Source organism: Trachypithecus francoisi, unplaced genomic scaffold (assembly GCF_009764315.1).
Source record: "Trachypithecus francoisi isolate TF-2019V2 unplaced genomic scaffold, Tfra_2.0 Lachesis_group1, whole genome shotgun sequence".
Classification (NCBI taxonomy): domain Eukaryota; kingdom Metazoa; phylum Chordata; class Mammalia; order Primates; family Cercopithecidae; genus Trachypithecus; species Trachypithecus francoisi.
The window spans coordinates 989,471-999,949 of NW_022681454.1; the positions used below are offsets into that span (position 1 = coordinate 989,471).

The following is a 10,479-nucleotide window of genomic DNA, read 5'->3' on the forward strand; positions in this document are numbered from 1 at the left end:
AGCTCTACCTCCGCAGAGGGTGTTTCCAGAGGGCTGGGGGCCAGGCCTCTGTGCCTGGGAACAGGCAGCTCACAACCTCCTGAGGACACCTCTCCCATGGGGCCCCAGAGGCCTCCCCTGACAACCGAGCACCTGAAGATCCTGAAAGAGCTACTGTGTCCCCAGACCCTCACCTGCACAATGCAGAGGCAGCAGGCACAGCCCACAAGCTCCACCGTGGTGGGGGGGGGGGGGGGGGCAGGGGGACTGCTCCCAAGGTAATGCTGAGAAAGCCCCCAAAGCTACCAGGGCATGCAGTGCTCTCTAACACCAACTCTGTTGAAAACAGGCTGTGAATCAGGAGGAAGCGGTGGAGATCGCCTGGACGGGGGCAGGGTGTGAATCAGGAGGAAGCGGTGGAGATCGCCTGGACGGGGGCAGGGTGTGAATCAGGAGGAAGTGGAGATCACGTGGATGGGGGCAGGGTGTGAATCAGGAGGAACAGGAGGAAGCAGCGGAGATCACGTCGACGGGGGAAGGGTGTGAATCAGGAGGAAGTGGCGGACATCACCTGCATGGCAGCAGGGTGTGAATCAGGAGGAAGTGGAGATCATGTGGACGGGGGCAGGGTGTGAATCAGGAGGAAGTGGAGATCGCGTGGACGGGGGCAGGGTGTGAATCAGGAGGAAGTGGAGATTGCCTGGACGGGGCAGGGTGTGAATCAGGAGGAAGTGGAGATTGCCTGGACGGGGGCAGGGTGTGAATCAGGAGGAAGTGGAGATCGCGTGGACGGGGGCAGGGTGTGAATCAGGAGGAAGTGGAGATTGCCTGGACGGGGCAGGGTGTGAATCAGGAGGAAGTGGAGATTGCCTGGACGGGGCAGGGTGTGAGTCAGGAGGAAGTGGAGATCGCGTGGACGACAGGGTGTGAGTCAGGAGGAAGTGGTGGAGATCGCCTGCATAGCGACAGGGTGTGAGTCAGGAGGAAGTGGTGGAGATCGCCTGGACGGGGCAGGGTGTGAATCAGGAGGAAGTGGAGATCGCCTGGACAGGGCAGGGTGTGAATCAGGAGGAAGTGGAGATCGCGTGGACGACAGGGTGTGAGTCAGGAGGAAGTGGAGATCGCGTGGACGACAGGGTGTGAGTCAGGAGGAAGTGGTGGAGATCGCGTGGACGACAGGGTGTGAGTCAGGAGGAAGTGGTGGAGATCACCTGGACGGGGCAGGGTGTGAGTCAGGAGGAAGTGGTGGAGATCACCTGGACGGGGCAGAGTGTGAGTCAGGAGGAAGTGGAGATTGCCTGGACGGGGCAGGGTGTGAGTCAGGAGGAAGTGGTGGAGATCACCTGGACGGAGCAGAGTGCTTTTTAGGGAACTTCATTTCTTCTTCGTGTTTCCAAACTCTGTACACTAGGTAGTAGCTTATATTTGGTTAAAGTGACATCTCTTAATGATGTTTTAACCAGAAGATGCTGGAGAGAGTGTGTGTGCACTTAATGTTACTGGAACCGCATTTTATTGTCTTTTTGTCTTTTTTTAAAATGGTTTAGGTTGTTCCAAGTTGTTGGGAAAACAGACGACACACTTGCCCTGCTCAACCTGGTGAGTATTTTCCTGTTCTTTTCGGGGGAGTGACTTTGGTTTGTAATCTGGCCCTCAGGGAAGAACGGAAGGAAGCAGCCGGCCTCTCTCGTGACCTCCAGAGCGCCTTGAAGCCTGGAATCTGCCCACACCTGGGAGCTCCTCAAACGATCTTTCCCTCCCCATGGGTCGCCAGCCTGTATCTCCTCCCAGACAGAGCCAGGGTGTAGGGGACCAGGGGGCACTGGGCTGGGCACAGGTGTGGGGGACAGAGGATGAGTACCCCCATCTGGCCCTGCAGGGTCTAGGAGCTGGACTGACACTCGCTGGCCCACCCTTCTTGGGGAGGGCCCAGCCCTGCGCCTTCCCGGCCTTCCTGGAGTGGGCTGTGTCCATCCCCCTGCCCTCCTCCCCAGGCCACATCATGGCCATGATGCCCTCCCTCCCTCCAGGCCTGCATGATGACCATCACCTTCCTGCCTTACACGGTGAGCACCGCCAGGCCCCTGACACCCTGAGGCTTTCCTGGACACCACTGGATTTGACCTGTCCTCAAAAGCAGACCAGCTGGATGGCTCAGGGCCCAGGCCACACAGTTGCAGAGAAGAGAGAAGGTTCTGGGGAGAGCAAATTCTGGGGCGAGAACATTCTGGGGAGAGAAGGTTCTGGGGAGAGCCAGCTGTCGGGCTGCTGGGGGCTTCTTTCAGGCTGGAGGGGAGAGGAGGCAGTGGCCCTGATGAGGGACTCACCGGCGCTCCTAGCTCCCACCCGGCCCTGAGTCCGCAGCCCCCTGCTCATCCCAGTCCTGTCCCTGGCATGCAGCCCCTACAGCCTCCGGCCACCCGCCCTGTACTGCTCAGGCTGTGAAGGTGCCTCCAAATTCTGGCAGTGGCCGCTGGTCCGAGTGTGCGGGGCTGTGTGGCCGCTGGTCCGAGTGTGCGGGGCTGTGTGCCACAAGGAACTGGGGTCTGCGGAATTCTATATGAATCGGATAACATTTTGGCTTTAAAGGCCTGAGGCATTTGGTGGAGTTGGTTGGGGTGGGGGCAGTGTGGACACATCCCCCGCCCCCAGCACCCAGCTGCCGCATCCTGTGATGGCCTCGTCGCATCTCCCGGGGTGGGAGGCTCACCGTGGTCCAGTTCCGGGCCCTGCAGCCTGGTAACCTAGGATTTGCGGGGGGGTTTGGTTTTGTTTTTGTTTTAACAGTTTTCCTTAATGGTGACCTTCCCTGATGTGCCCCTGGGCATCTTCTTGTTCTGTGTGTGTGTGATCACCATCGGGGTCGTGCAGGTAGGGGGCCTGGGGGGCCTGCACTGTCTGTGTGTGTGTGTGCGCGTGTATGTGTGTGTGAGATCGCCATCAGGGTTGTGCAGATAGGGGTCGGGGGGCCTGTGCTGTGTGTGTGTGTGTGTGTGTGTATGTGTGATCGCTATCAGGGTCGTACAGGTAGGGGGCCCAGGGGGCCTGCACTCTGTGTGTGTGTGTGTGTGTGTGTGTGTGATGGATCGCTGTCGGGTCACACAAGTAGGGTGCCCGGGACCACCTAGACGAATATGATGTGGCATGCCCAGAGCTCCCCTGCTTTCTGACCAGAGACTGGGAAGAGTGGGCCCTGAGACCCCCACATGCAGCCCCAGGAGCCAGCAGGGGCTCCTGTTCTCTCTCCACCTCAGGTCCTGTGCCCAAAGTGTCCCGGGTACAAGCCTACCTCTACCGGCCAGGTCCTCCCCGACCCCGAGACCCCTGCATGTGTGCGTGCTGTGCAGCCCAGGGGTTGACTGGTGTGGGGGCCCTCTGCTCTCGGGGCCAGCATCCTGCAGCTTGCTTTTCCCACAGGCACTGATTGTGGGGTATGCATTTCACTTCCCGCACCTGCTGAGCCCGCAGATCCAGTGCTCCACCCACAGGGCTCAGTACCGACGACATGTCCTGGGCATCGTCCTCCAAGGCCCAGCCCTGTGCTTTGCAGCGGCCATCTTCTCCCTCTTCTTTGTCCCCTTGGTGAGTGCTGGGACAGTCCCCCGGGGCCCGGGCAGGAAAGGGGGCCCCTGTGGGAGCGATGTCCCCACTGAGCAACAAACATGCGGGTGGGGGCAGAGCTGTAGGCAGGCAGGCGTCCCTCCAAGGGTCTTGTGTGTGAGGCCCAGGGCTGCAGCGAGTGGCACCAGGGAGGGAGGCCTGCTCCATCTGAGGCCCCGAGACCCAGCCTGTTGAGGACAGAGACGGACACTCATCGAAGGGAGGGGCAGCTGGGTGTCCTCAGTGAAGCTTCACCACGACGACGGCGAGACACAGACGCGCGGGGTCCAGGACGACGGACGGCGGCGAGGCACAGACGCGGGAGTCCAGGACGACGGACGGCGGCGAGACACAGACGCGGGAGTCCAGGGCAGACGCGGGAGTCCAGGACGACGGACGACGGCGAGACACAGACGCGGGAGTCCAGGACGACGGCGAGACACAGACGCGCGGGGTCCAGGGCGACGGACGAGGGCGAGACACAGACGCGGGAGTCCAGGACAGATGCGGGGTCCAGGACGGCCTCGTTTTGTTGTTTTATTTTTTATTTATTGAGGCAAGATCTCGCTTTGTCACCCAGGCTGGAGGGCAGTGGCGTGATCTTGGCTCACCGCGGCCTCAACCTCCCGGGCTCAAGCGATTCTCTCACCTCAGCCTCCCAGGGAGCTGGGACTACAGGTGTGCACCACCACACCTGGATCATTTTGGTATTTCTGGTGGAGACAGGGTCTTGCTGTGTTGCCCAGGTTAATCTGCAATGCCTGGCCTGAAGGGATCCTCCCACCTTAGCCTCGCAAAGTGCTGGATTACAGTGTGAGCCACCATGCCGGCCTTTCTTTTCTTTTTTTCTTTTTTTTCTTGAGACGGAGTTTGGCTCCCAGGCTGGAGTGCAGTGGTGCGATCTCGGCTCGTTGCAACCTTCACCTCCCAGGTTCAAGTCATTCTCCTGCCTCAGCCTCCTGAGTAGCTGGGATTACAGGCGCCCGCCACCACACCCGGCTAAGTTTTGTATTTTTAGTAGACATAGGGTTTCACCATGTTGGCCAGGCTGTTCTCGAGCTCCTGACCTCGTAATCCACCTGCCTCGGCCTCCCAGTGTTGGGATTACAGGCATGAGCCAGTGCGCCCAGCCTATTTTCTTCTGGATAAGGAATCTATGCAAAAGTGTGTCAGGACAGTAAACACCTAACAGTGTTTGGAGGAGGAGCCCCTGGGGATAAGACCAGCATCCGCTCATGGAGATGTCAGCTGTTGGTACTTGGAGAATGTGAGCCACCAGGAAGAGGGAGAAGGCAACAAAAGAAAGTTCCAGAACCCAGGATGGAGCCTGGGAAAGTAGAGAAAGCAGCGCTGAGGACCAAGCTGTTGGCAGCAAGAGCCAGGTCTGCCGGGGCCAGTGCATCTGGGCAGCAGTGCGGAGGTGGGGCTGGCAGAGAGCAGGGCCTCCTAGCAGCCCTCACTCAGGTAAAAGACAGCTGGGAGCCTCTTAGCTCAAAGACCGAGGTCTGCTCACTTGGTTTTTTTAAGCCAATGGCTGATTTTAATAGGATAAGACCATCATTCTAGTAACGCCACCATCATCCAGGAACAGAAAGAAAAAGCAGCCGTTTCAGAGTTGCTTTCAGTAGCAGCTTTTATTTGTGACAGCTGGACCAGCTTGAGACCTTTGCAGTAAAGTGAATTTTTAAACCCAAAGCACCATAAGAATTGTGGAGAAATGAATGGTGGTTATTTTAAATGTTTAGTAAACATTTCAGAAGAATCCCAAGTTTAAAACAAACGGCAGCCAGATGGCAGGGACGCACTTATAGTCCCAGCTACTTGGGAGGCTGACGCAGGGGGAGCACGGGTGCCGGGGAGTTCTGGCTGTAGTTCTCGGCTATGCCAGTCGGATGTCCACACTAAGTTTGGCATCAATATGGTGATGCTGGGAGCAGAGAACCACTAGGTTGCATAAGGAGTGTGGAGCCAGCCCAGGGTGGAAGTGGAGCAGGTCGAAACTCCCATACTGATCAATAGAGGGATCGTGCCTGCGAATAGCCACCGTACTCCAGCCTGGGCAACACAGCAAGACCCAGTCTCTAAAGAAACAAAACAAAACAAAACAACAGATGTCAAGTGAGGTCCTGGTGCTGCTGCCTCACTCACTAGAGGCCTGGGCAGGCCGTCTCCTCCACCAAGAGGGGCTCGAGCTGGGGAGCTGAGCAGGGCTGGCTCCAGAGTGTTGGAGGCCCACAGGCCAGGCCTAACTAAGCCCAGTGGGAGCACTGGGCCAGAGTTGGGGGGTGGCCTGTGAGTCCCAGGGGCTGTGGCTGCTGCACTGCTTGGCTCTTACACTGGATGCATTTGATGCTTGTGAAACGGAGGAGGAGATGCCAGGGAGATGTGGGGGTCTGGGTATGGAGCAGGCTGGAGGCCAGGGACTTCCTCAAGGAGGGTGGGCCACCCACAGGCACCAGCAGGAGGGGCAGGCGTCCTCAACTGCAGCTTCTGTGAGGTCAGAGCAGGGGCAGGGGCTCTGGGCAGAAGGCAGGTGGGCTGAGCCCTGGGCAGAGGCAGGTGGGTGGGTGGCCAGCACAGTGGGCAAGGGTAAGGGGCAGCAGGTCTGGGGCAGTCCTGGTTTCAGAGGTGGGACAGCCGCTTCTGGTAGTGGCCGAGTGACAGGAGACAGGCAGGCTGATGAGGTCAGGACCCAGGCTAGGGGATAGCCATCACATGGAGGACACAGCCAAGGCACAGCACCCATGGCTGGGATTGGGTAGGGTGGCCACACCTGCCACAGGGCCCAGATGTGGGCCTGGACGGGCTGAGGGCAGGTGAGTGGCCAGCAAGCCTGAGGGCCTGAGGCTGAGCTGGTGCCAGGCCTGGAGGTGAGAAGCACAGGACAGCCCGGCCCAGCTGCCCACGAACAGGTACGGTGTTGGGGAGGGTGAGCAGCTTGCGGTGACCGTGCCCTCACCTCCCGCAGCTGGCCCAGGGAAGCCTGGATACGAGGCAAAAGGGGAACCAGCAGACTCTAGGAAGGAGGGTTCCTGGGGTGGGGCTGGGAGGCCCAAGCTGTCAGCAGTTCCAGGACTCCAGAGGGAGGGGCCAGGCCACAGCAGCCACCTTGCTCTCCGTGGCACCGACAGGGCAACGGTCCATCCTCAGCCTTCGGTGCCGCATCCCGGCTTCATCTTCCACAGCTGCAGGGTCTTCATGAGGCCCCTCTGCGTCTGCTCCTCCATCTCTGCTGGTCCCTCTGCTCGGCTCCCGCACCTTGGGGCTTTCGCCCCACACTGGCCGCCTCCTTCTGTCCACACTGTCAGACCTCCCTGGCTGCAACCCTGCAGCCCTCCACCCTTGCATGTCATTGGGACAGACCCGCAGGTGTCCTTGTGCCCCCCCCCCCCAGCCTCCACCCAGACGCTGGGCTCTGTCCTCCAGGCCCAGCCTCTCACTGCCGTGGGCCAAGCCATCCCCACCTCCCCTGGATGACCTTGGCCACTGAGCCCTCCTGTTGTAGCACACACCACATGGGTCCTGGGCCCTGCCCTGGGCCTCTGACATTCATGCCCTGCATCCTGTAGCAGCAGCTGCCTCCACCTTCCCTCCCGCACGCTGCATGGTCCCCGTCCTTCCCAGGCCCTCCCCGAGCCTACACTGCGAGCCCCCAGACCCCCTGCCTACCCCCAAGATGGGCCTACTTCCTCCCTAGTTTCTTTCCCTGCTTTTCCACAGCGCTTCCCCCACCTGCTGACCCCAGGGTGCTGGCTGACTCCTGCTAGGACGTCCTGCTCACTCCCACCTGGCACCTGGAGGCACTTCCCTCATCGTGTGTTGGTTACTTGAAGGCTGCAAACTGGATCGTGAACATGTCTGGAATTGGCGTTGATGTCTGTGTTGCTCTCACCCTCGTGGTGAGCTGGAGGGGTCCACAGTGCGGGACAGACGAGCGGGCGTCCATCCTGCCAGCTGGGGCCACATGATGGGGAGGGCGGACAGCATGGCCCAGGCCAGGAGCCGCCTGCGCGGAGTTGCGGAAGTGCCGCGCCCAGGGCGGGAGTAAGGCCCGGGGCTGTCACGTGTGTGTTGGCTGCACTAGCCTGGGCACTTCTGCAGGGCTGAGTGCGAAGACACAGGCCTCTCAGGACCAGGACACTCACATGGCCGGGTCCTCTGTGCTCCCTTTTTAAATTACATTTGGTAAAATACACATATTTACCATCATAACTGTACAAAGTACGCACTTGAGGGGCACGGCATGCATTCATATTGTATGCAGGCACCCCTTCTCTCCTGTTCTGAACTTGTCATCACCTGCAGTGCAAACCCAGCACCCAGGAACCGTTGCTCCCCATTCCGCATCCCCTTCCCCACCCTAGTCCCTGGGAGCCAGATGCACTTTCTGTGTCCGTGAACTTGTGTGTTCTGGATTCCTCATATGCAGAGACTCACACAGTGTGTGGCCTTTTTGCGTCTGGCGTCTTAAACTTAACATACTGTTGTCAAGATTCACCCATGTTGTCACCCGTGTCAGAACCGCATTCCTTCTCTGTGGCCCAAAAATAGTCCATTGTGAGTCTCGTGGCACGTCGTGGGCCCACTCATCCGTGGCCGGGGATCTGGGCAAGTGCACCTCCAGCTGTTGTGAGTGATGCTGCTGTGACCATTGCTGGACACGTGTAGCTGCCGTGACACCGCTGTGAGCACTGTCGTGAGTGGTGCCGCTGTGGGCATTGTCACGGGTGGTGCCGCTGTGGGCACTGATGGAGTGATGCCTCTCAGAGCTGGACACGTGTCTCTCCAGATCTGTCTTCTCAGGCTGTTGGTGCGTGTGCCCAGCAGTGAGCCTCTGGGTCATTTGGTGATTCTCTGTTTAGTTTTTTAAGTTTAATTTTTTGAGGACCCACCAAACTTCCACAGCAGCCACAGCATTTTGCATTCCCACCAGCAGCACACGGCGCTTCCAGTTTCTCCACATCCTCATCAACACCTGCTATGTTTCATTTCTCTCCATCCTAGTGGATATGAAGGAATCTCATTGTGGTTTTGATCTGCAACAGGTTGACCATTTGCATGTTTTGTTTGGAGATATGTCTGTTCTCATCCTTTGCCCATTTTTAATTGGGTCATCTTTTTATTGTTATGAGAATTTCAGATAGGTAGATAGACAATGAATTTTTAAGACATGGTCTTGCTCTGTTACTCAGGCTGGAGTACAGGGAGCTGGATCACCGGTGGCTCACTGCAACCCCTACCTCCCAGGTTCAACAGGTGCACAGTCACGCCTGGATAATTTTTTATGTTTCGTAGAAATACAGTCTTACTGTGTTGCCCAGGCTGGTCTCGATCGATTGAGCTCAAGCGATCCACCTGCCTCAGCCTCCTAAAGTGCTGGGATTCCAGGCATGAGCCACTGCTGGCTTAAGAATTCTTTACACTTTTTGGGTACTAGGCCTTATCAGATACATGAGCTGCAAAGACCCTCCCTTCTGCCACTGCCCCTGCTTTGGCACACAGCTCTGTGTGGATAAGGCCTGGCCTCGGCCCCCTGTGGAGGGCACTGACCTGTGGTTTGTCTCCCTGCAGTCTTACCTGCTGATGGTGACTGTCATCCTCCTCCCTTACGTCAGCAAGGTCACCGGCTGGTGCAGAGACAGGCTCCTGGGTAGGTGATGACTGCGTGGGCTGGCCTGCGAGGCCCACAGTCCGCCCCCCTCTGTGTGGCTGGGTGATGGCTGGGTGGTCTGGCCTGAGAGGCCCACAGTCCGCCCCCTTCCGTGTGGCTGCTCCGCACCAAGGGCTGTCCATGGGCCGAGGCCCGTGTGCGTGGTGGTGGCTGGGGCTCCCACACTCCGCCTCTCGGAGCATCCCTGTCCTGTCTCCTCTCCTGGCCTGCACATTCCAGGCCTCTTCAGAGATGAGGGCAGTGACAGCCACGCGGGCTCTGGCTCCACATGGGGGGCTTGGTCAGCTCCACCCTCCTGGCGTGTCCACAGGCCATAGGGAGCCCTCGGCTCACCCAGTGGAAGTCTTCACATTTGACCTCCACGAGCCACTCAGCAAAGAGCGGGTGGAAGCCTTCAGCGACGGCGTCTATGCCATTGTGGCCACCCTTCTCATCCTGGACATCTGGTGAGGACCCCGCGTCACCTGCCCCAGCTATCAGGTGGCCAGTGTGTCTGAGTCCTGGAAACCCCAGAAAGGCACAGGGGTCTTGGCTCTACCCTCCCCTGGATACCTGGAGTTTTGTGTGAGGTCAGGGCAGCCCCCACTTCAGGGAGACAACCCTCCCAGCAGTCCCTCCCTTCCCAGTGGCTCCCACCCCAAGTGCGAGCCGGGGATGGGGTGCCAGGGTGAGGTCAGCACCAGCCGCCAACTGCTCTCCTCATTCTTTCCAAAGGGGCTCACATCCACGGGTATCACCCTACCCCAGGCCTCACCCCTGCCCCAGCACCAGCCCTTCCTGGTCCCTAGTCCCTCCCATTCCCTCCTGCTCCCTCCCAGTCCCCCCCATCGCCTCCCAGCCCCCCCATTGCCTCCCAGCCCCCCCACATCGCCTCCCAGCCCCCCCACATCGCCTCCCAGCCCCCCCACATCGCCTCCCAGCCCCCACATCGCCTCCCAGCCCCCACATCGCCTCCCAGCCCCCCATCGCCTCCCAGCCCCCCCACATCGCCTCCCAGCCCCCCATCGCCTCCCAGCCCCCCATCGCCTCCCAGCCCCCCATCGCCTCCCAGCCCCCCCACATTGCCTCCCAGCCCCCCCACATCGCCTCCCAGCCCCCCATCGCCTCCCAGCCCCTCCTGCTCCCCTTGGCCTGCTGTTGCTTCCTTCCAGCATCTGTCCTCCACTGCCTCACCACCACTTCATCTGTTAAGAGTGCTTATCTCAGTCATCACATTGTTGTTTTTTGTG

At 59.4% G+C, this 10,479-nt stretch overlaps 1 protein-coding gene and 1 long non-coding RNA gene across 9 annotated transcripts in view; both read left to right on the plus strand.

Moving 5' to 3' along the window:
- TMEM175 (transmembrane protein 175) overlaps positions 1-10,479 on the plus strand; it is a 35,533-nt gene that overhangs the window by 22,836 nt on the left and 2,218 nt on the right. For all 8 annotated transcript variants that reach the window (XM_033213396.1, XM_033213390.1, XM_033213391.1 and 5 more), the window contains 6 exons: positions 1,527-1,578; positions 2,010-2,045; positions 2,767-2,850; positions 3,397-3,561; positions 9,151-9,229; positions 9,561-9,696. In XM_033213396.1, the coding sequence (XP_033069287.1) occupies positions 1,527-1,578; positions 2,010-2,045; positions 2,767-2,850; positions 3,397-3,561; positions 9,151-9,229; positions 9,561-9,696 (552 nt within the window). The remainder of the gene's footprint in view (positions 1-1,526; positions 1,579-2,009; positions 2,046-2,766; positions 2,851-3,396; positions 3,562-9,150; positions 9,230-9,560; positions 9,697-10,479) is intronic.
- LOC117085017 lies at positions 327-1,240 on the plus strand. The gene is made up of 4 exons (XR_004437759.1): positions 327-869; positions 911-1,078; positions 1,131-1,133; positions 1,167-1,240. It is a non-coding gene; the product is annotated as an uncharacterized LOC117085017 (long non-coding RNA).